The 23198-nt window shown below is 37.4% G+C and overlaps 1 protein-coding gene across 1 annotated transcript in view; it reads left to right on the top strand.

The window, feature by feature from the left end:
• HDAC9 (histone deacetylase 9) overlaps positions 1-23198 on the top strand; it is a 488764-nt gene that overhangs the window by 446195 nt on the left and 19371 nt on the right. Inside the window, exon 24 of the mRNA XM_050892726.1 lies at positions 18204-18337. Within this exon, the coding sequence (XP_050748683.1) occupies positions 18204-18337 (134 nt within the window). The remainder of the gene's footprint in view (positions 1-18203; positions 18338-23198) is intronic.

The raw sequence follows: 23198 nt of genomic DNA, 5'->3' as shown, positions 1-23198 counted from the left end.
ACATAACAAGGGTATCTATAGCATAACCACTTTACTCATATAGCCACCTCTAGCACAGTGTACACTGACCATCAGAACTTGGCACACCTAAACCCAGTATTTTTAAGAGACAAAGTGGAAAATATCTTCTATTCCAAGGTAGGACATATACTTCAAGCAGAAACTGTTGTAAAATATACTTAATTGAGTAGTCAGCACTGTTCTAGATATATTTCATCTGAAAGACAATAGCAGTCTTATGGCTTGGCTGACTACTGACAATTAGAGTATCATAAACCAGATGTCAAACATTATGTCTTGAGTAACCTACTTTTTTCTTCAAAATCTGCCCATCCTTCTTGACATTGTGACTCAACTACCTAATTTAGTCCATTGGATAATACTGTCCTTGCTCGGTACCTGTTTTTATTTTTTGTTTTATTAACACTCTAGTGAGAGACAGTGCATCTGGGAAATATATTGGTTTGCTCTGAATGTTTCCTTAACTTTTAAGAAAACTGATGCTCAATTAGTAGACTCTGCTTCAGAAAAGCATCAAAAATAAGCATACAATCAAAAAAGTTCAGAGAAAAGGCCTCTCACTACTACCGGAATATTCCCTAGTCTATTTTATTATAATTATATCACTATGTTACTGAACTGTACCTTCTGTGTTAGTTTCAGATCAATGACTTGTACCACTTACTACCTTTGGGAGACTGATCTGTGCAGATTTCACTCTTGGAGCATGTCCCTAGAGATTCGATTTTCATTTGCTTCAATTTATCTCTCTGAAGTAAGCAATCATTCCCCTCTTTTAAATGTCTCCTTTTTGAAGCAATATAGATATTTATGGTGGCACTGTTTAGAGATATATCAACTGCTAATCTGAAAGAAAGGGCTTGAGAGCAGCAAATTAATTCATGATGGAGGAGAACATTTTCCTGTGTTTCAGCCTGGGAAATCCTAGGTGTGAGGATGGCGAGGCTGGACGTCAGACATCCAAGCTGGAGCCGTTCTTTTGACCGGGTGGCTTAACATCTAAAACACCAGGACAAATGGCCAAATTCCCTTTTTTTCTGGGATATCTAAAAGCCACCCTGGTAAACACATACCACTTACCAAGTTTTTGTCCTGTTATTAGCAGAGAAGTGCCAGTATATTCAAAGGAGAAGAACAGTGGAATAAAAATGCATTAGGGGAGACAGACCTAAGTACTGAGCCAAGCTTAAAAGAGCTGATGATGTATGTCTTAGCCAAAGAAAGCAAGGCACAAAGAGGGTTGATAGGATAACATATATTTTGAGTCAGAAGAAGTGTAGTCTGAGGAATTATTACTGGGAGTAATAAAAAAATTTGGCATAGAAATCCTCTGCATATAATTATTTTCCAAGTTTATGAATCTGGAAATATTCTGCAAGATATTAATAGATGAATAAGCTTTAAAGCTAAAAAGATTATTATTACGACAAGCTAATATGACTTCTTCCATGTTACAAGTAGAACAACCACAATTTCTACATCATTTCCATGATTTCTGTATAAAAATACCCCTGCTAGCTTGAGATTTGAATGATTATTGTAAATATATTAGATAGTTTTATTATATAGAAAATATTTTTATAAATAATTTCCTAGTAATCATATAGTTAATGAACTAATATTGTATGATTATATTAGCATTATAGGGCATATTGTAACTTGCTTAAATAAAAAAAAGAACTTGAAATCAGGACTCTAACCTACAAAATCTCTAGCTGGAGTAATTTTTATTGAGGTATTAACAGAGGCATAGTCTACTTAATCTAAATGCATTCATCTCTAATTTCATATTTACCTGAGAAGCTTCTCACTGAGCATACTGTGTTCACAATGCCAAAGCATGACCTTGGTAGATGAAAGCAAGTTTTACCTGCCTTGATGTAAATAGTCTTTCAGAGCCATAGATGAGCTTCCCCTCTCTAAGTTTGGCTTTCTGAACATTATACATCTTAATAAGTCCAGATTTGTCCATGACAGTCAATATAGAGAGGTGTTTAATTCCAAAGTGACCTTCATCCTTTCTGAAAACTGATGCAATTGATCTTCCTGGGGAGATTCCTCTCTCCCCACTGAGCAGTAAATAGCCTGGAGGAGTAGCAGAGGCAAGACAGCTAACTTTTCCTTGATTAAAGGTAGGGGAGAAGAATCCTGACGAATGTTAAAATCAAAGGTTTTTTTCCCATCCAGCAGTATTTGCTTCAAGATGTAGAGAGGTCATGGATTAAATATGAAATTAAATGAAATCATAAGCAAGTTTTCTGTTAACACAGACCAAGTTGCTAAAATTGATAGCTAAATTCCATAAAAATAAAATAAACTGCAGAACCTTCTATGCTCAGTCAAAATTTTACACAAGTTCTTCATATGGATTTTAAGAGAGGTATTGTGGAACTCAGAGGTGTCTTTGCAATAAGCTTACCACTACACTTTGCTGGGAAAAACTATTTTAACATAAATCCAGGTGTCAATGTTGGTGATAGGAGATTCTATTGGTTCTGTTATTTTGCACTAACCCATGAATGAGCTGGAATACAAAAAGAACTTTCTCCTCAGATGCAGCTGTCATTATTTCACTGTGAAGAGTAAGCAGTGTTTTAAAAGGGGTGCAGAGATGAAGCATATGGATATGAGATGGTGAAGGTAAGGGAAGATACAGTGAGTGAGGAGGTCCCCAGTAAACTCCCGATACGCAGCTGTTAACCTTTCTGCAACGCCTCAGACAAAGTCCAGCTCCCTTGTCAGCCCCTGCTTCTCTGACTCCCTCAGCTATCATAAATGCCCTGCACGTATCCTTCTACACATACACACTGGTACTGTACACATATATATTTGGGCTGACAATTAAGAATTATGGGGTTTTTTAATGTTCTGCTTCAAACATCTGGACACTTTCAGGACTTGGTCTGTCTAGAAATTACTTTTGATATGTTTTGAAGGTAGTCTGCAATTAAAACCGGTCTTAGTAGCACATGGCATTGGTACCTTTAGACGACACTAGTACGCACTAAAATTTTCCAAGGGATGGAAGACCCTAAGGAGGAGAAAAGCTATAAAGCCAGTTGTGGTGTTTTTGTTGTTGTTTCAACAATTTAGTCCTTGAGCTGAAAGGGAGAGAGAATAACAGGAAGAAGCCGGCCACAGAACAAATAAATATGGCATTGGCTTGTATTCACTACAACACATTGGACAAAAATGAACAACGGCAACTATCAGCTTTCATGTGCTTCCTTGGAAAATGCCAGTGTTGTGTAACTTGACCGAAAGGACCACGTACACCACTGCACATGCGCAACCCAGAAGGGGAGTCCAGCAAGCACTGGCAGAAAAAAGCCGTTTCATGTGGAGGTCCTGTTTACTTGGAATATTTATTGTTTTCATCCAAAAATATCACTGCACATTTTCTACTCTTTCAATTTTCAGAAGAATTTCAATGAACTCATTTGCTACTGAATGGGAACGATATTAGAAAGCACTGTTCAGAGACTTGGGGGGATAGGAAGGAGAAAAGAAAGGTCAACGCAGAAGAAAAGGCTTAGATGAATAAAGGTATGTCAGAGCAAAGCTTCCCATGAAAGATTATTGAGAATAAAGCTTTTTTTTATCAAACATAAAAAACAATATATAAATCAAGAGCACAAAAGCCCTGTTTTATGATTTTTTTGGTGCTGTTTAATTTCTTTATATCTTTTTTTGCCATTGTTAAAAAAAAGCCAAAACTTCAAAGGCAAGCTGCATGTGTTCTAAATCAGGACTTCAGTGCTGATGCATGACAGCAGAAAAATTAAAACTAAATAAATGTGCTGTCTAAACTCCCATATTTCTCAAAAAATTGCTTTAAAGGCTTTAAAAAATTAGAATTATTGCTTGATCTTGCTTTACCAACCATAATGTTTTCACCAGAGTAAATGACAAAATATTATATTAAAAAGAGGGAAAGAAAAAAGAGTGTTGTCTGAATATATCTGAACACCTGTATTTGGCTGTCTTGCAGTTTTGTCAGACAGGCAAGGAAGAAAATGAAACTTTGCAGTGATTTGTCTGATAGTGGATATGGACTGCATAAATTCTCAGCTTATCCACTGTTTTCTGGAAGGCTCCTTGACAGTCAGGGTAAATCGATGAAAACAAGGCAGTATGTCTCTGAAGGAAAGAATAACATTCCTGGTTTATCACATAAAAATGGTTGAAGAATGGATAGATTCTCATGAAAAAATTGTTTGTGCAATTTTCTACTCTTTTCTTTTCAAAATATGAACTTTGTAACAGGTTATTATTCCATTTTACTTACTGTCTTTGGACATGATCTTGCTGTTTTTCCTTAAGTGACTCTAAAGGTGTCTGGCCACAGTACACCAGTTAAATCTGCTTGCAAAAAAAATTGCGCGACTGGGGCCTTTGTGGTGTCCCTTTTCCTCTAGCCTTTACTTTTACAATGGCCATTTGCTGTTCTTCTACTAAATTGTCTTGATTTGTCTTGACTCATTTGTTTTATCAGGTTGCAAAAGGGGCAAGTGGCCCAGGCAAATAGGAATGCAAATGCTGTTCTTTTTAGTAAACATTTATTTGACTTTTAAAACTCATTCATCCCATCCCTGCTCGTGTTCCTTTTTCATTTCCTATTAAGAAATAGTCACAGGCTCTAATTTATGTTCTCGTTTAAGTCTGAGGAGTGGAATTTCTTTGCAAAGATTCCTGGATATTTGTGTGATCGAGAGAACTGGTTATTTGCTAGTTATCACTTTATCTTAATAAATCCCTATTCTGTTGTATATAAATTTCAATTACACATTAAGAGAGCAGATACTATAGGATGTCATTTTATAAGCACTAATAAGAAATGGATAATTAAGGTTAGGAAGTCAAAGCAAGCAGTGTGCGGGGAGCCTCTAAGCTGAACATAACATTTGGCAAATACTAACATGTTTACGAACAGTATTATGAACATGAAGCAAGACTGAATTATTTATTTGTAATTAATACTTCAATCATTTCTAATAATGTATAAAAGATTGGCCATACTTAAATATAATATAGGGACAGGGATAACCTCCTAGTGAGCTTGAGATATTCTGTGCGGCCCCAACTTTAACCACCCAACCTTGGTGTCTGAATTGAAAGCCCAGATCCCTTAGATGGCCAGTGGAGCCTCCAGAGGCAGACTCAAGAGTACCAGAGCTCTCCAGAAGTGGCTAACCAAAAAAGCCTGCCAGCCTAAGAGAGATTTGAAGAATCTCTCGGGGTTAATTGCAGATTTTTGGATATTTACTAAGCGCTGAAGTTGCCTCTCCCGCATATGGACTTCAGAATTTGCCAAGATTCATCTTGGAGCCAGTTACTTTGAGATTTTTGATGCACGCTACTGATACAGTTAACACATTTTCATTTTTGGTAAATTTTCTAATAAAGGCTTTACAATGTTTAATCAAGGAAAGGGTTTGTCACTGTTTCCATATAGATGTCACTTAGAACACGTGTATGGAAGTGATATGTGTGCTTTGCATATTGAACTTTTTAAAATGTGGCCTGAAATTTTTTTATAGAAAAAAGAACTATGAAGACTTTAAGATGCTGGATAGTTAGAGTAGGAGCAAGTAGAAGCTACATTTATGTTGCCTATGTTTTCTCTTCTGCCTTTTTCTTGGAGAAGTCCTCAGAATTTTTTATTTGTAGCAGTCCTTTGATAACTGACGAGGGAATGCTCTCAGGCTGGCAAAGTGTCATTACCTTTTCCTATTATATTCTCTGCTGTCCAATGAACTGCTAAAACTTGTCATTTCTCTTCTCCTCATTTCATTCCTAATTAAGATATCAGCAGCATGTGAAAATAAATAAATGAAAAATTTGAATCTGGATCCACTGAAAGTAGCATCAATAGAGACTCCTTCCAGAACAAGTTTTCCAGTTTGGCGCAAACTTTCATCCAGCTGTAGGATGAATGAGTTGCTCACTTTAGGCTCAGCTGAAATTGTTTACACACTCTTTCTTTGAAACAGTAAATCTAGAAATTGCATATAAAAACTGTGCACAAAGGAACATTATTTGGGTTGTAAGGTCAATTGCTCTGAAGTTAGGCCAAGTGAAATTTATGATTGCTTGCACAATGGACCCCTTTTGCATATGTTTTAAGATAGAGTCGTTAATTAAATGAACATCTACTATTCTGGACCTTTGCTGTTCTCAGTATAGAGAGGGCCAGGTTCAGACCGTAACTATAAACCAGCAATAAATGCTAACTTCAACGTTTCTGCCTAAATCTAAAAAATGGAGGAAATAAATATTCCTCTACCTTTCTTCTGTATATCAGTTTTTTCTGTTATCCTCTTTTCTATAATGAAAAGCAAGCTTAAACACCACGAGCTCTGTTGTTAAAAGTGGTTGATACAAAAATGGCACTGTGGAGCCCTAGATTTCTCGATTCTTGAATCTTAATTTCAGATTAAATAAAAATGTTACTATTTTTCTAATCGTCCAATTTGTAACAGCAGCTAGCAGGTCACTTATGCATTGCAACTGGCCATGAAAAGCCACAGCCAGAAATTCAGACAGAGCTCAGATCCAAATATTAAATTGCATGCACTATATAGTAGTCCCATAGAACAGATAATAGTCATGTTGAAACAAATTTCTCTTGAGCACTTTCAGACACAATGAGGATGCAAGATGTACAAGAAGTCAGAACATCCTAGTCTGAAGGGGTCACAAGGACTATTCCTGCCTGTTTCTTGGGCAGCTGAAACAGGATAGGATGAAAAAAAACCCTTTTTTTTTTACTACCCCCTCTGCCTGCAGCCACACACCTGCTCCCTCACACCTGTGCCAGCCCTGCCAGCTGCGCATGTTGAATTTCACACCTCTTGAATAGGCAACATCCAGATCTTACTCTGATTTGTATAGATTTTAGCACTAAAGAAATGTGTTTTATTAGTAGCTACCGCCACCAAAAATCACCTTCAGTTTGGAAATGACTTTTTTCTTTACCTACCTGCAAGCACTTGTCCTCACACATGTTTTCTACTCAGATCTGAGCACTCAGTCCTTGCAAGTGTTATAATAAATACATAGATTTACTGTTTGTGTTCACAATGGGTATGAGGAAAAGAAAATGAAAGCTTTCTGTTTGTGATCTTTGTTAAAAAGACTTCCAGGCCATCTTTGAGCTGTTCCAGGTTGGGCTAGGTGTATGCCAGGGTTCATCGGCTTGAGATGGAGTCACACATCACCTGGGAGAGAGAGAGAAGCTGCCTTTTCCACTGCCACTAAGGATTCGTATATATGGAAAGGCAGTTTGAGTTTATTTGTGATGACCCATTAGAATAAGGCATGGTCTGGTAAGATATATAAGTAGCTAAAAGGTTAGAAGGAGCAACTGCTGTTGGCTCCTTGAGTCCAGATGAGTTCAGGAAGCTGTTGTGCATTCACTGTAAAATCTCTGTTCTGGTTGATAAAATGTGGATCTCCGAATACGAGTTTGAACTTTCATGTGGATTTCATTCACAATTTCTAAACTTATTTCACTACGGTTAAATGAAGAGAAATGTTTGCACGCACTTGGCCAAATTTTGCTCACAGTTCCAGAGGTATAAATCTGTTGCAGCTGTGGGATTACTTCAGATTTTGTCTCTGTGACAGTATGGTAGTATGTCTGAATAAATGGCAAGTGATGTGATTGCTCCCAGGGAGACCAACTCATTGTCAAGTACCTGCTTGTTTAAATACCTTATTTGCTTTGAGTGTTATCACTAACATTTTTGCCTGCACATACAAACCTGTCACCTGAAGCACACTGTATTTTCAATTCAGTGCCAGCTGCCTGAGTTTAGACCTTGTTTGAGTTAGTAACTGGTCACTGAGGAATCCAACGTTCACTGCAGACAAAATCTGAATCATTTTCATGTCAATACAGCTGTGGGACTACCTCACCTTTCTCTGTATATAAAGGATACAAAAGTATATCGCTGGTGAAGATTTCAGAAATGCTCTGCAGCCCTTTGCAGAAATGAAATCATAAGCCTTCTCTGCTCTCTTTACTTTCTGACCATTCCTGATGGTTATAAGAAAATCTAATTCCTTGACGATGTTTAGTTTCATATTCACGCTCATTTTTGTTCTTGCTCATCCACTCAGTCATCCAGTAATTTTGCTCACATGCCTTTATTGTCTTTTAGTCACAAATGTATTTATTTGTCATCTTATTTAATAACAGTTTCTTTTATTACCCCAATATACACTTTTCTCCTTTTCTCAATTCTCTCATATCTCATTTTTTTTCTTTCATCTTTCTCTCATGTGTAATTAATATTAATTAATTAATTCCCTCTAACATAGTGTCCAGCTGTAAAATTTAGGTAAAAACAGTGGGAAGATGCTAGAATTTTGGTCCATGACCATTTATTTTGTGAAATGAAATCAGCACTTCGGCCAAAACTGAGAATGACTAAAAAGTGCATCCTTCTCTGCTGGAGTGACCACTGCACGCTCTGATAAGTGGAGCTGTTCTGAATTTGATATTTTTCCTTGTTGATCTTCTCTGTTTATCTGTAGTGAGACAGTCAAACATCTTTGTTGTCAAGGGTTTCTAAGTGGCTTTGTTATGAATTTTGGATAATTTTTGCCCAAGCTTTCAGCTGCTGTGGCTCTTCAGCTTTGTCAGAAGGAAGAATAAATGCAGTCCTGATGTTGCAGTTTGGTATATGTTGTTTGCTAAGTTTCTGGGGCCTCTAGGGAGCTTTGAGCTCTGGCAGCAGGTCGTTTTACTTCTAGCTGTTAAAACACTGGAGGGAGAAACAGTAGCTCTTCTGGTAGTAGATTTTCAGTGTCTCCATTTAGAAAAGCCAATGTACTGTTTTCGCTTGAAGAAGAAATTACTAATGTTGCTCAAGAAACAGTATCTTAACACTGAATGAATGATTTTTGCCCTGTTATGAACTTTCCACTTTTAAGAAGAATGACTAAGATGACTGGTAATGCAGCTGCAACAACATCTGGAGTCCTCAAATTACCTTGACACTAGTTAGCTGGATTTAGGTCTGAGTGTAGCACAGAAATGTCATTGTTTGTCTTGATGTTTCTATTGTTTGATGAATATTACCAATTATTTTAGGTCTGCCAGCTTCCCTGAATATTGCTGTCATGCTATGGTAACAGCAGAGATAGTGGTAATTTGCTTACTTAACGATCCTGCAGAATCAGGTCATTCCTGAGTGACTCTGCTCCTTACTCTGAGAAAATCCAGAAAGTAGTACTCCATGACTACTCAGCCACCTGAAGGCATTTTTCACACAGGCCTTGTTATGGTAATTGTTTTAAGTTTCTCTAAGAAAAGGTAGAAAACCACTGGGTGAAGAAGTGCATGAGGGTTTCTGGAGCACTAGTTCTCAAGAAGTAATTAGTGGGTCACCACTTGCCCGCAGAAGCTCACAGAAAGGCTCTTTCTGAGAACTGTGTGTCAGAAGACTGGAAAGACAGGGATGAGGTATTTGATATTCTAAGAAAAGATTTTATTCTCATATGTTTCCGGGCAGAAGAATTTCCGGGGAAACAAAGAGGCCACTCCTATTCCAATTATCTTGTTCCAGATCACAGATAGTATTTTACATGAAGCCCTCTCATTCACCCAGCAGCCAAACCTGGCCTTAATGTCTACAAAATGAAAAAAAAAGGAACATCTTTACTCTCATTCTTTAAAAATTTTACGTATCTGTGATGAGGATGAGTCACATATTTCATTCTGGGGAAGAGCAAATAAAAATATCTTCTACATATTTCCACCTCCTGTGCATCAGAACAAAGTGGCATCAGTCCTGCCTTCACCTGAGGCCCATACAATTCCCCACCACTTTTTCTTGTGCTCCCAGCAGGTTAAGGCTCTTGCAAACTCTGCTGTGTAACAACAGGAGTGACAAGGTTCTGACATGACTTCTCTATTTGGGAAGAAGGCTGGATAGAGCCACCTATGTCATTCAAATGGTAGCTACAGTTTCTTTTACTCTGTGGGGTTTTACCTGCCATTTCAAGGCATCTGTGTGTCCTTTTAATAGTACCAAAAGGGACAAAGGGGCTGTTGTATGGGTTGAAATCACATCCTTAATTCTTACACGTTTTTGTAATAGAACAGCATAATAGAAAGTTGCTCAATGTATTTTACTTGGAAATTGCAATTAATCAGAAGACTGTAAGGAGTCAGACCCCAAACCTAGTTTCAATACCATTTCCTTTAGTGAGTTTTACACATTACCTTTTCAATAAGTGGTGACAGGCAGTGCATTTCTGCGTGATTATAGCATATGGCAGGTGGGGTTAACGGGCACAAGGCCAGAGGGAAAGTGAGTAACTACTTGAGATGTACAGTAATCCCTTAGAAATGCACTGCCTTATTCCCTCCTGATATCATAAAGTGATGTTTATTAAACAATGTGATCCAAATCCTGAGGGGCACTAGACCTCTGATACTAATACTGAGTTCACCAGGAGACTTGATGCCAAATTGGTCAGGAAATAGAGTATTTACCTCAAGTCTATCCACCTACAAGAACCCATCCCTGATATGCTTATTGTAGCTATGTCCCTAGTCTTGGAATGACGAATGATCCACATCTGGAGGCCAGGTCTTTAGATAATGGCATATGCTGATTAACACTGGCTAAGGAACTAGCCCTTAATTTAATGCGATATGTTGATGTGGCAGGGTCAATAAATGACTGCAAATAAAGTGAGAGCCTTAATTTGTAGACTCTGAGAAACTGTGTATGTTGGAAAGATCGTTTAGTCCATGCTGCTTTTCTTGGCAGAATTTTGTAGACCATCTTCAGAAAATGGCAGTCAGTTCTCAGCTTCTGAGTGATGGGCTTTAAATCAGATCCTTTGTGTTAGTCTCTTGGGTCAATTCAAAATTAACTGACTTGGCTTTTCATCAGTTAAAAAAAGAAATAAGGCTAGATCTTCCCATCAGATTGTTTTCAGTCATAACTCAGTGCCCACATTGCAGTTATACTCATTTATAACAGCAGAAACTTTGCCCCACATATTTAAAAAATGTGTCAAGTTCATTTTATAGGCAGTAGCATTATAATAAATTTCTCCAAACTTAATCAAGCTTACTGATTTATTTGGATAGTCAATAGTAGTATCTGATTTTCATTCCAGCGTGGATTAGAAACAAATTCCTCATACTTTGAATTATTTTTTTTTCAGATGTCTTGTTTTCTAGCCAACCCCTTACTGAGATTTGGAGATATAATCATCTGTAATTTGTAACATCAGATGCATCTATTGTATATCAGTTTAAATCAGGCAACTTGATCAGGTTTGGAAGAAGTTAGCATGATAACAGTACTACCACTTGGCAGATTTCACAATATGAGGGACAGGGTTTTGGTAGATAATTATCAGTTTGATTAGACTATCCCCGTAGAATCTCTTTAGAGGGATTTTTAATCTCCGGGGCGGGGGGGAGGGGAAGAAAGAAAGAAAAAGAAAAAAAAAGAAAGCCCTCCCAAACCCCATGGAGAATCCCCTCCCCACCCAGATGAAGCAACAGCCTTTTTCAGAGGGACCTGAATCTGAGATTCTGAAATGCCACCTTGTTGTTTGCAGTTCTACATTTCCTCTCTTGGCTTCTGCTTTCTGATGCAGAACAGCTACATGTTCTTGAAAAAAAAACATTTAAGAACTCTGTGGGATGGATAATCTTGCTTCCTGACCAGCTTTACTTAGTAGAAGATTCACTAAATAGGAAGCAAAATAAAAAAGAGGGGGAGGATGGCAGGACAGTGGAGAAATTATTACTTGGGCCAGGTGTGAGATCGGGAAGAGATGAAGAGAATGTGAGGAAACCAAGAAGAAAGGAAGGCATGGAGCACATACTTAGTAAGGACAGGGCTAAAAAATCCAGCCAGTTTTGGGAATATCCAAAGGTTCCTGCTTTGACTCTGGCAGCTGAAATCTGTGGTTGAATATTTTCCCTCTGAATCCTCATGACAGCACTATTACAGCTCTAAAACCATCATCATTATTTTGTACATCGCTATGACCTTTCCTGGAGGATGCAGAATGCCTACTGCTTGATAATACAGGGTAAAAAAGAAATCTCTTCCTTTTTTTTTCAGTATGAATTAGTTTGGAGAAGAGGTTGGGGAAGTTCTCTTCCTCCATGTGTTTTCTCTGAGGTGGAACATTTTGTCAGGCAGTCAGTGCTGCCATTGCGTGGCAGAGGTGTACAAGTTCCTCCTTCCTGGAGGACTAGAGCAAATGCAATGGACTATATGACCCGCTTGGATACATACGTATCTCAAGAGAGTTGAAGATGCCCAGACCATCCTACTGAGCATTGTCAAGGTGGCCTTTTCCTGTAGTGAGATAGGTTTGCATTATTTGGCTTTCGAAGAGGTATCCTATGCATCCTTGAATATGTACTTAATAGAGATTTAATAAGTTATGTTCAGTGTAGCAGCTAAAGACCAGCTAATTATGAAAAACATATTACTGTAGAACTAACAGGCATGCAATAAAAACATCTATTACATAAACTGTTAATCCATAAAAAATGTGTTCTTGTGACCATTGGTATTTATTTAACGTACAATTACTGTCTAATTTAATCTAAATTAAATGCCTGCTTGAGAAATGTAATTTGAAGTGTTACTGAGCTTCCTTCTCCAGTATTAAAAGCAAGAAATCAGCAGCTAATGCCTGGAGGCCAGACCTCTACCATTTAAATTCAGGTACCTCAACACTAACATTCGTAATTTCAGCCATTTGGAAAATGTTTTTCATAAGAATGTATTTGGCATTAAAATCTCCATTTCCCCCTCACTCAGGGCCACATCCTGCCAACTGAGTCAAACCTCTGACTTAATCCAAATGAAGTTTTGATTGAATAAAAGGTCCTGAATTAAGACCTGAGAAGAAAATGTGTTCTCTTATCATAGAACACAAGCTTTGCAAAATGTTCTAGCTCCTGCCAGTGCTGGAAGGGTAAATTATCATTTGACTCCTGTATGGACATATTTATTTAGGACACGTAGCCGGTGACTCAGGAAGTTATGTAAAAACTGACCCAGTTAATTTTAGATGCTATTGTTGGAAGAATATCAATGAAAATTAATCAAATAGTCACGAAGGAACCACAGGGAAGGAGTGCAGAACACTGGTGGGTAGACTTTTGGCAGTGATCATCGCAACAGTTTTAATGAGAGGAAAACACATTCTCAAGTAAATTAGAGAGTAATGACATGATTAAATGGTAAATAATAGTTAAATACATGCTTGGAGGTCCAGGACAGAGACTGTGGAGTTTTTGTGTTTTGCATGTATTCCTCTCCAGGCTGCTCCGAGTAGCCAGAGGAGCTCACCAGAACTCTGCCTGTAATTTAGGGTTGGATTGTAGCTTTTAAGATGCTGAAGCTGAAAGAGCTGTTGGGGCCCTGCTGCTGAGGCTGAGAAAGCTGAGGCTTTCTCCGTAACTCCAAAGCTTCGCCAGCCTTTCAGTTGTTGATATGTCCTTGTTCCTCCACCAGCCACCTCCCCTGAGCAATGGCCAGCACCACAGCTCTGCTCAGCCTGCTGTCACCCAAAAAATGACTGTGCAGGAGACATCTGCTCTCCTCATGCACAGTGGGGGAGAGGGAGGGAGTCTGTCTTCTGCTAAGGCAGGTTTAGTTCCCACTAACTGGGTGTTTGCACATTTGCTGGCAAGCAAATTGAGTTGCATATATGGCTGTTTATGCAAACAAGGAGTGCTGCGGTGCTGGCTGGGAGTGTACCCTGTCCATATGGTTCCTTTCCCTGTCTGCTGAGGAAAGGATGTGAAAAGAATAACATTCACAAGTTGTCTTCATTCTCAAACGTTTCTTTCTCAAAATGGGAGGCTGTACATACAAACTCTGACTTGTTAGTTTTACTTTGTCTAGCCGTAATACACAGTTGTGTGATGAGCCCATTGAAGGGGAACTGGCCTGGTTAAGAGGTGTTTTACCTGCTCTCTGTTTGCCACTTTCTATTTTAGGTTGTCAGAGCAAGGATACCTCAAAAACAAAAATAGAAAACTGAAATGACTCTGGATTCTCTTTTTATAGGGTTTAACATTTTTTCTTGGTTTTCAGTAAGTCCAGGTAGAGTATAGTTGCTCCAGCGACTTTGGTCAAATGAGGCAGAAGCCTCACCTATGTCATTCATTGCTGTTTGACAGAACTGGAAGGAGTACATGGGGAGCTTGTCTGTTACAAAAGAAAAAAAACCAGGGCCCTTACTGGGACATCAGTCCACTAAAAGCTGAATTACTTGCTTAGATGGTAATTCAAGTGATCAGCACACTGTGTCCTTCAATAACAGCCTGGCAGCTTGCTCGTTAGTATAATACAGTATTAATCTTCTCTCTTTCTGCCTTCCCACAACAGAATATTTTCTTACGTAAGGCTGAATATTGTATCTCCTCCACTAATAGCACTGGCGGAGGGGAAAGAGTATAATTAAAAAGTACATGTTATATTTTTGTTTTAAAAGTTTATATTTTTACTTCAAAGGTCAGCAAATAACAGCTCATATGCTGCATATTTCTCCAATATATAACATGGTTCATAATGGTTTCAGTTTTAATCTAGTCTTTTTTGCTTAGATGTACAATTGTGTACCCACAGGTTTTTTGTCAGGAAAATATAAACCAGTTAGTGAGTAGGATTTTCAGAACTACTTAGTAGTGTTTTAATGTTGTTTCTTGTGTAGATTGAAGGTTTATCATTGTCTTTAATAGGATCATAGCAAAAGAATATTAAGTGCTTTTGCAAATTCTACCCTGGATGTCTAAATATTGGATCTGTGAAGGAAACAGGTACTTTTAACATTTAAATTGCAGAAATTATGAAAATAATAGTTGGCACAAAACCATGCTCACAATTTCCTGGCACACGGCATGAGCCTAGTTTTAAAAAATGCTGCTGCTTCTCTGAAGTACAAATTCACTGAGCACATTTACAAGAAGATTTGAGAAATACCCCTGTATGTATAAACTTTTCTCACTTATTGACTGAAATGCTTGGATTTTTAAATTTTATTTCTTTTTTATTATTATTAATATGTGACATTTTTACTCATGTTTATGGACACAAATAATTGTGGATACTGCCAGGGCCATTTCAAGCCCTGATTAATAGATGCCTGTCACGGAGTCAGGCACTCAGACTTTAAATGGTCTGAAGGCACCTGCAGCCTCAAAGAAGCAATGCCCATTTAAGGCTGGACTGAAAATCAAGCACTGATGTTTTAACATGACTTTCCATTTTGTAACTGAACTTTTTCTGTTTCTATAAAATGCCACTAATCTATAACTCTTATGCACCACTGCGAAAGCATACAATTTTAGAATATGGCAAATCCAAACTGAAAACATTTTTTAAAGCCAGCATCACAGCTGGCATCTTTTTCAGCAGGCACAGTAGAAGGGCCAAGAACTGCTGCTGATTTCTAGAAATTCATGTGAGTTGGAAGATCCAGGATTCAAAATGCTTGTCTGACTCCTTTCTCACCTTAGAGTTGGTCAGTGGGGCGTTGAATATGTGCTTGATCTCCTTATATCAGGGGAGATGACTGATTCTTTTCATGGTGCTTGTTACTATTTTCTTCTTGTTTTTCTTAATTATTTGGCATGAACTACAGCCCATCTTAAAACCATTACTTGACTGGGATTCCTTTCTTTCCATTTTGTTACTTCTGCACTCCAGGGGATTTCCTTGAGGAAGCTAATATCTTTCCTAGGTTGCTGCAGTGACACAGGATCCAAGTTTCTTTGTTAAGAATTTCCATAACTCATTCGGTCACTGGCAATTTTGGTACTGTTGGCTAAAGTTATTTCCTCCCTTTCTCGCAAGTCACCTTTACTTTCTTGGAGTAATTACACTGAAGAACAGCCCCCATCATGTTGATTTGGTTTGGCAACACTTTATCTTGTTACCGTGATCTCTGTTGGGAAAGATGCTTTCTGTATGGCTCATTGCATCCTGACTCAGCCAGGGATGATTATTATAACATTGATACTAGGACAATCATTAGGAAACCAAGCAGACAAACTAACATTGTAACAATGTCTACGAGTTATGTTATGTATGGTTACCTAAAAGAAGAAAAAGGCATTGCGAGAGTCTTTACATTTATTGCCACACATACCTCAGAAAATTACGATGTGGCAGTAGCAATATTTGCGGTCATACAAAATTTTCAAAATGTGCAGGGGAAACATGGTAGAGCTTTCCCTTCTTCACAGAAGCTGTATAACATGAAGGATAATGTTGTCTTAAAAGTGCTGTTGGATTTCTCACAGACCCAAAGGGTGAGTTGTAGATGTGGGGAGTCTGTGCCTCTTCATTCTTCTTCATTTCCTTTAAATGCTGTATGTACGACTCACTTTACACTGTTGGCAGTCTCTTCTTATGAATCCAAAGATCGCATGTGTAACATGCAGACAGAAATAAATCCTGTAGGTAAAAGAAAGTAGAAATTGGCTAAAGATCAAAGGTTATCCTCATTCCACTCCTTCCTTCACTTTTATTATCCTGTCTAAATTTGGTCTTTTGTAGAGAGGATTGGGTGGGTGTTTTTTTTCATGAGGAAAGGCTGAGCTTAAATGAGAGTTTAAGTTTTATTTGTTTTTCAGCCCTGTATGTAATTTGAACCACAGTGTAGTTACTTTGCTAGAATCAAAACTGCAGTTCTTAGAGGGTGCAGAAGATTGTGGAATGGCTTAAGGAAACAATATTTCAAGTCAAGTGGTCTGTGATCATCTATAGATTAAGTGGCAAGTAGCAGGTTTTTTGTTTATTTGGGTTTTTTTGTCTGCACAGCTAAACCATATCCGGTATCATTAAAGTCGCTATTCTAAAAACCGTTGGGCATGTGCTTAACAAAGTCCTAAGAGGTAAACTGAACTAATTGTGAGATTGCTTGTTTGCCAGATCAAGCTTTAAGTCTGTGTCTTGGAAAATTTCTCTAGAAAATATGCCTGTAATTTTTGTAGTTATTAATTTTTGATGACCTTCTTCACTGGACCATAATAAAAAGATGTTGATTTTCCTGTCTTTAAAGAGCCCCAGGCTTTAGCAGGTACCTTCTAAATGCTTTATTTAAGGCTATGAAATGCACTGGAATGAGTAGTGATGACCACCAGTAGAGCAACTAGAACAGACCAAGTGGAAAAGTTAAGAACAAGATGTCATGGGTATTTAACTTCAATAGTTTCAAAGCTTTACTTATCATTACTCACTTAAAGGAGATTAATCAAAAACAATAGCTGTCCTAAGAAACTACCACAAAACTTCTCTCCAAAACCTTTTCTCCAAATTAACATTTTTTCATGCAATTTTTCTTGTCGTTAAAAATGAAATAAATTAGTTTTACTTGAATCACAGATGAAAACTTTGTGGTAGTGTTTATGTAGTTATAGATCACCACATAAAATGAAGTACCACAATTTTTGGCTGTGGTGCAGAGTTGCTTAGAACATTGTTTGTCAGGAGTGAGCGATACTGGTAGAGATATCTACGAAGTTCTGGACAGTTTCAACTTATACCAAAACCTTGAATCAAAATAAGTGATCTAGTTGTTAGTGCTGCTTCCAAAAACACTTCAAAATGGAGCCAAGAGGTAACATATATTTCCACTATTTTTCAGTCCATGGTTGTATATTATACTCAAACCCCAAATACAAAGGAAGAAGCAATTTGTAAATAAAAATTTCATCATCTCATTTGAAAAATACAATTATTTTTAATTATAGTATTATAATTTAACTACCAATATTATTTGTCATATCGATGCCATAAGTGACCAGGGTTATGTCAGATCTCTCTAAATAACATGGATATATGTTACACTGATGTGCAAATAAGAAGAGAATCCAGGGTGATGATGGTTAACGACGGTAAGGAGAGAGACAACCTCATGTTTCAACTGATCTCCAGCTATTAGGGATCAGCATGAGGGACATTATCTCACATCTGCCTCGTACAAAATTCCATATACCTAACTCCAAAGCATCTGGTGTGGGCCATAGTCAGAAACAGGATACTGGACTAAATATATCCCATGCTCCCTGTGCAATATCCGTGAGCTTTCTACATTCTCATGCAGCAGATGTGAAATATGCCAGTAATATCTGTTCTGCTTTAATTATTTGCACTACTGTATTTGAATACTAGGTTTTGGTCACCTAACCAAGCAATTGCTGAAGCTAGCGGATGGCCGTGTTGTGCTGGCACTGGAGGGAGGACATGACCTTACTGCCATCTGTGATGCATCTGAAGCCTGTATAAACGCCCTTTTAGGAAATGAGGTAAAACATAAATCATAGTAGGTGGAGAGAATGATCCAAGCTTGCTGAAACCCCTATCTTTGATTTTCTTTTAGTAACAATGGCATCAGTCCTTTTTTCATTTGTTATAAAACCCATGCTATTTGAACATGTCTTAGAAATGAGCAGACCTCAGATGAGCTGGTTTGGATAAATAGCTCTGAATTAGATGATTATATAAATCCTTTAGTGTTCACCTAAATTATTCCCAGTTCTGAGTAAGATTTAATACCTCAAAATTGCTTTTGGTGATGTGCTGAATACCAGACTTGACATCATTGGTAGTCATTGGTGTGCGTATCATCTATCAGGATCAGACCTTCTAGCCAACTATCATGGAAAAAAAATGGCTTTTGCAAGGTATCTGGTAATCTTAGGAACTGGATATTGCAAAGGCACGCTTTCTGCAGTATTTTGACATTTCAAATGGCATGTGAAAGAACATATTTCAGAGTTTTTTGAAATTGAACAACATTAATAAAAATGTGTTCAAGACTTCAGAAAAAAATTTTTTTTAAGTTATAAATGAAGATTCAGGTTGATCTGTATGTAATTTAAATGGAGTGTCCAAGATTTATCAAACACTGTATATATTATTTAAAAACTTTCGAGAGTGGACTATCAGACTAAGTGAATATGAGTACGTGCTATTTATGTACATAAACACAAGATAGGCATTCATATTAGTGAAAATTGTTCTGTTTTCCACTAGAAAATATCTTTTCTCCTTTAAATATGGTGAGAAGGAAAATAAGCTTGCTGAAGGTGCGGCCAAAATGATTTAAGAAAGAACAAAAGCCTTCACCATAAATTGTGAACTTTGCAAGATCTTGTTATAAAGTGCAGTATGTTACTTTTTTTTCCCCAGGGGAAGTGGTAATAGCTATATAATTTCTCCAACCAAATGTATTAGTGCCAAATTGCAAGCTAGTCTGCCAGTTCCCTTCCACTTCAAGACTTCATACCTATATGAACAATGTGAAGTAATGTGTCTTCTGATGGATATTGGATAGAAGGATTTTCTAAATGTTCTTTTAAACCTTTGCTTTTCATCTTTATGACCCATCGAGAAAAATATTTTTATGCTTATTATTTTTTACATTATACATGCAATGAATAAAGTGATAGCTTTTTCAAAAATATTCTCAGAAATGGAGAATATTGGGTTTTATCTACTATCACCTTTGACAAGTCCCATAAGGAGAGTTTTCCAGTGTGGTAACACGCACTATTGGAAAAAGTGCTCAGCTCAATGTTGGTCCTTATATTTAGGTGCTGAAATATGGATTACAAGATCTAGCTTGAGGCATTTGACAATCTTAGTGAGCGCAGTGTTGCCGTCCTGATCAGCTGCCATTCCAGGGCACTCTCATTGATATTCTCTGCCATCATCTTCCCTGTGGTAGTATCTTATGGCATCAATGGCTTTTCATAGCCCTTCTAAACCCATTCTCTGAAATTTGCACCCTTGTGGGACTACTGCAAATGGCACAACACTGATGGTGTGATGTGTCTTCCTCTGTGTAGGTGCCTGGGTCCCTCTATCCAGCTATGACCATTTGGTGGTACTACCCATTTATGAAAACTGCCTTGTTTTGTTTTAACACTGTATCACTCTCGACTACTATTTCTGCTGTCACTGACTAGACATTATCTGAGAAAAAATACTGATTGTGAGAAAAAGGAACGGGATAAGTGTACTCGAACAGAGACTTTCTTCCGTTTTATTTTAGAGTAGTCAGAGACCAGGAAATTAGATAAATTGTGAGTCTACCTGTTTGCAAAATATAGCAAAGCAAATTTCAGGAGAGACAAAAATTCAATAACTGAGAATGAAGACAAACATAAGCATGCAGCCATTTTTAATTCACTTGTAAAAGAACATGATCATTAATAACTTGAAACAACTCATGCAATAAGCATTATTCTCATGTGCTCTTACTCACAGCATTGTCTTCAGGGACATGCATTAAATGGTCTGGTGCAGCAGAATTTCAAAGGGAAAATATGCTGTGGCTGCTAAGAAGAAAAAAATACTCCAGAGAGGATGTTGTTACCAACACTACCAGAAGAAACTGATGTTTTCTTAAAAGAATAAGTAAAGGTGTTGCCGAGGAGCAGACACTAATGAGGAAGTCTGATACCTAGTTAGCAGTTAGAAATCAGCACATCTGTTGACATCTATAGATTTATGGCAATCTACACCACATGGCCCATAGCATATACATTGCTTGATTTCAGCATAATATTCATGAACTTGCACAGCAAACTCCAAGCATGTTCTTGCCAAGGACAGAAAAAAATGTTTTTCTTCAAACAACCAATTATTGTAATTTGAGGATGCATTCTTCCTTGAATGCAATTCTTTACAGGTGATTAATAGGATAATTATAACTTATTATCTGCCCTTCACTTTTACAAATAATGGTATATAGTGCAACCCTAGTTTAAAAACATTGGCAAGATGAACTTCAGTTTCTAAACACTACACATGTAATTGAACTCAAATTAGAAAGGTTGGGAAAGGCCTTTGTAAGGTACTCTGCAGTTTGTCAGATGTATTTATTCATGTGCTGAGGATTAGAATTCATAAACATTTTACAGGGTTTTTTGAAAACTTTTTCTTTTCTTTTGTTGTTTTTGGCCAGGACTTGTCAATACAGAAATTCACTGCTTCATATGTTCTATTACCAGCAGAATAACATTTTTAAAAAAGAGTAATTGTAAAACTAGCCACAACTTCCAATTTTCATGGAAAGCTGGTCTGATATGTAGAGGTAAAATCAAACTTACAAGTGCAAAATGCTTTCTTTTCTTAATTTGTCTCTGAACACCAAGAAGAAAAAGAAGTTGACATCCAAAATAGATATATTTTGCTCTTACTTATACATGGCCTGTAGCACAGTCATCTGTTTAGCAAGATAACTACTTACTCTTCTCTTAAAAAATGCAAGTGGAGCCACTAGGAACAGAATACACTATCAAGTTAATCTTCTTTAAATAATTTAAGCATGGCACAGGAAATTCCTGCATACAGTTGTTGATTTTGAAGGTTGACCAAAAAAACTATTTAAAAAGGTCTCTTTTTCTTGGAAGAGATCAGAATTTAAATGAGCTATCAGCCCCATCTATGTGTGGTCAATACTTCTGAACTTCTCTGCAGAAGTACTTTTGCACAGTAATTTCAAATTTTGACAGAAACACAAATGGGATTATAATTGTTGGTTTTCTCTGATTGGAAGTACTTATATTGTGAATTATTTCTTTCTAAGACCCAGTTCCCTAAACAGAGGTGCCTAGTGCCTTTTTAGATACCTTAGGGTATCCAGGACATCAGCACAGGACTGGTAGATCTAACACAGAACTTAGAGGAGATCCACACCCTTTCTGAGTGGCAAGTGGAAATCAGGCAAGACACCCTATAGTATCTGAAAAGGCTCTATTTGGTTTGTTTGTGTGAATCCCTCCTTAAATGATGAAAAAACTAAAAAGGAAATTACAGAAGTAAAGGTAAGGATAAATTTTATAGAGATAAAATTATTAATTAGAAATTTTACATATAAAACTACTTAAAAAGAACAGATTTCACGATCTTAGGTTTTCTTATCCATGTTTTTATGTACAAGCAGAAAATTTCCATGTCACTTTGAGAAAAATCCATTTGACCATTTGCAGAGCTAATTAGGAGTACTGTAGGTTATCTCCTTGGAAGGAAATCTTCCTAAGAGGTGAGAAGAGATTAAGCAGCTGGATTCCCTTGAAATCCAAAATGAAAACATGGAAATCCTTCTGGAAGATAAAAAGGCAGGATGAGCATCAGTTGCTTTAAAATATCCCTGAATTTTCTGAACATGATTTGAGAACTTGTCCATTAAAAGAGCATCTGTCAAAACAAAGGAAATGATGGATTCAGTTAATTAGAAAAGAGACATTGCTTTTAAACCTAAGCATTTCTGAGATGATGATATACTCTTGTGCTTAAAATTCAATTCTTTCATTTATTGTGATACTCTTTAAATGATTCTACAATTTTTCACAGATTGGTCGTATAGTTTCAAATACTTATTTGTAAAGCATATGTAGATATACATATTACTTCAATTAAGAAAACCATTAAATGTTAAGATTGGTATGTTATTCCAAGAAGTGTGTGAAAATTGGGTTGAATATTGAGATTTTTCCCCAAAATCTTTGTCATGGAGAACGGAAATTCCACACTATTTTGTCCATCCTAGCTTCGGTGCTATAAAGACCTCTGTTATGCCTTTCAGTGCTAGGTGGTGGTGAGTAAGACTGCTCTACACATGCAAGGATATGTTCTAGTTTCTTTCCTCCACATTACTTTTGAAGAGGCACTACTTGGATTTAAAGAGCCCTCAGGGATAAGCTTTTCTTGAGTTCAGTATCCTAAATCCTGCAGATGATTTCCAACATAACTGCTCTCAGTTGGGAGTTCTTCTGCAGCCAGAGAGAGTAAGGAAGGATTCCTTCAAGCACAAAACTCTTTGAGTCAAAAACTGAGGATTTAGTTCTTCCTTCATCCCATCCCTTTTCAAGCAGCCAGGTGGGATATTTCCATGGGGCATAGAAGTCAGTCTAACATCATGGTCCCTCTGATCTTTCTATAGGTTTGGGCAGTGTCTCTTAGCTCTACGTGGTACAGCAGTTTGCCGTGGTCTATAACAAGTGATAATTAGTTGCAGATGGGGTCATGCTCTTCTTTGCATAGAGGAAACAGAGAAGTGCAATCCACAGTGTGCTCTGCCCAGCGGGACCCTGCAACAAAGGCACAGAGAGGATGCATGTCTGCTCTCATTGACTGTGGCGGCCAAGGCTGAATTTG

Source organism: Gymnogyps californianus, chromosome 2, assembly GCF_018139145.2.
Source record: "Gymnogyps californianus isolate 813 chromosome 2, ASM1813914v2, whole genome shotgun sequence".
Classification (NCBI taxonomy): Eukaryota; Metazoa; Chordata; class Aves; order Accipitriformes; family Cathartidae; genus Gymnogyps; species Gymnogyps californianus.
The sequence above is the reverse complement of the archived record's forward strand: the minus strand, read 5'-3'. Positions and strand labels throughout refer to the sequence as shown.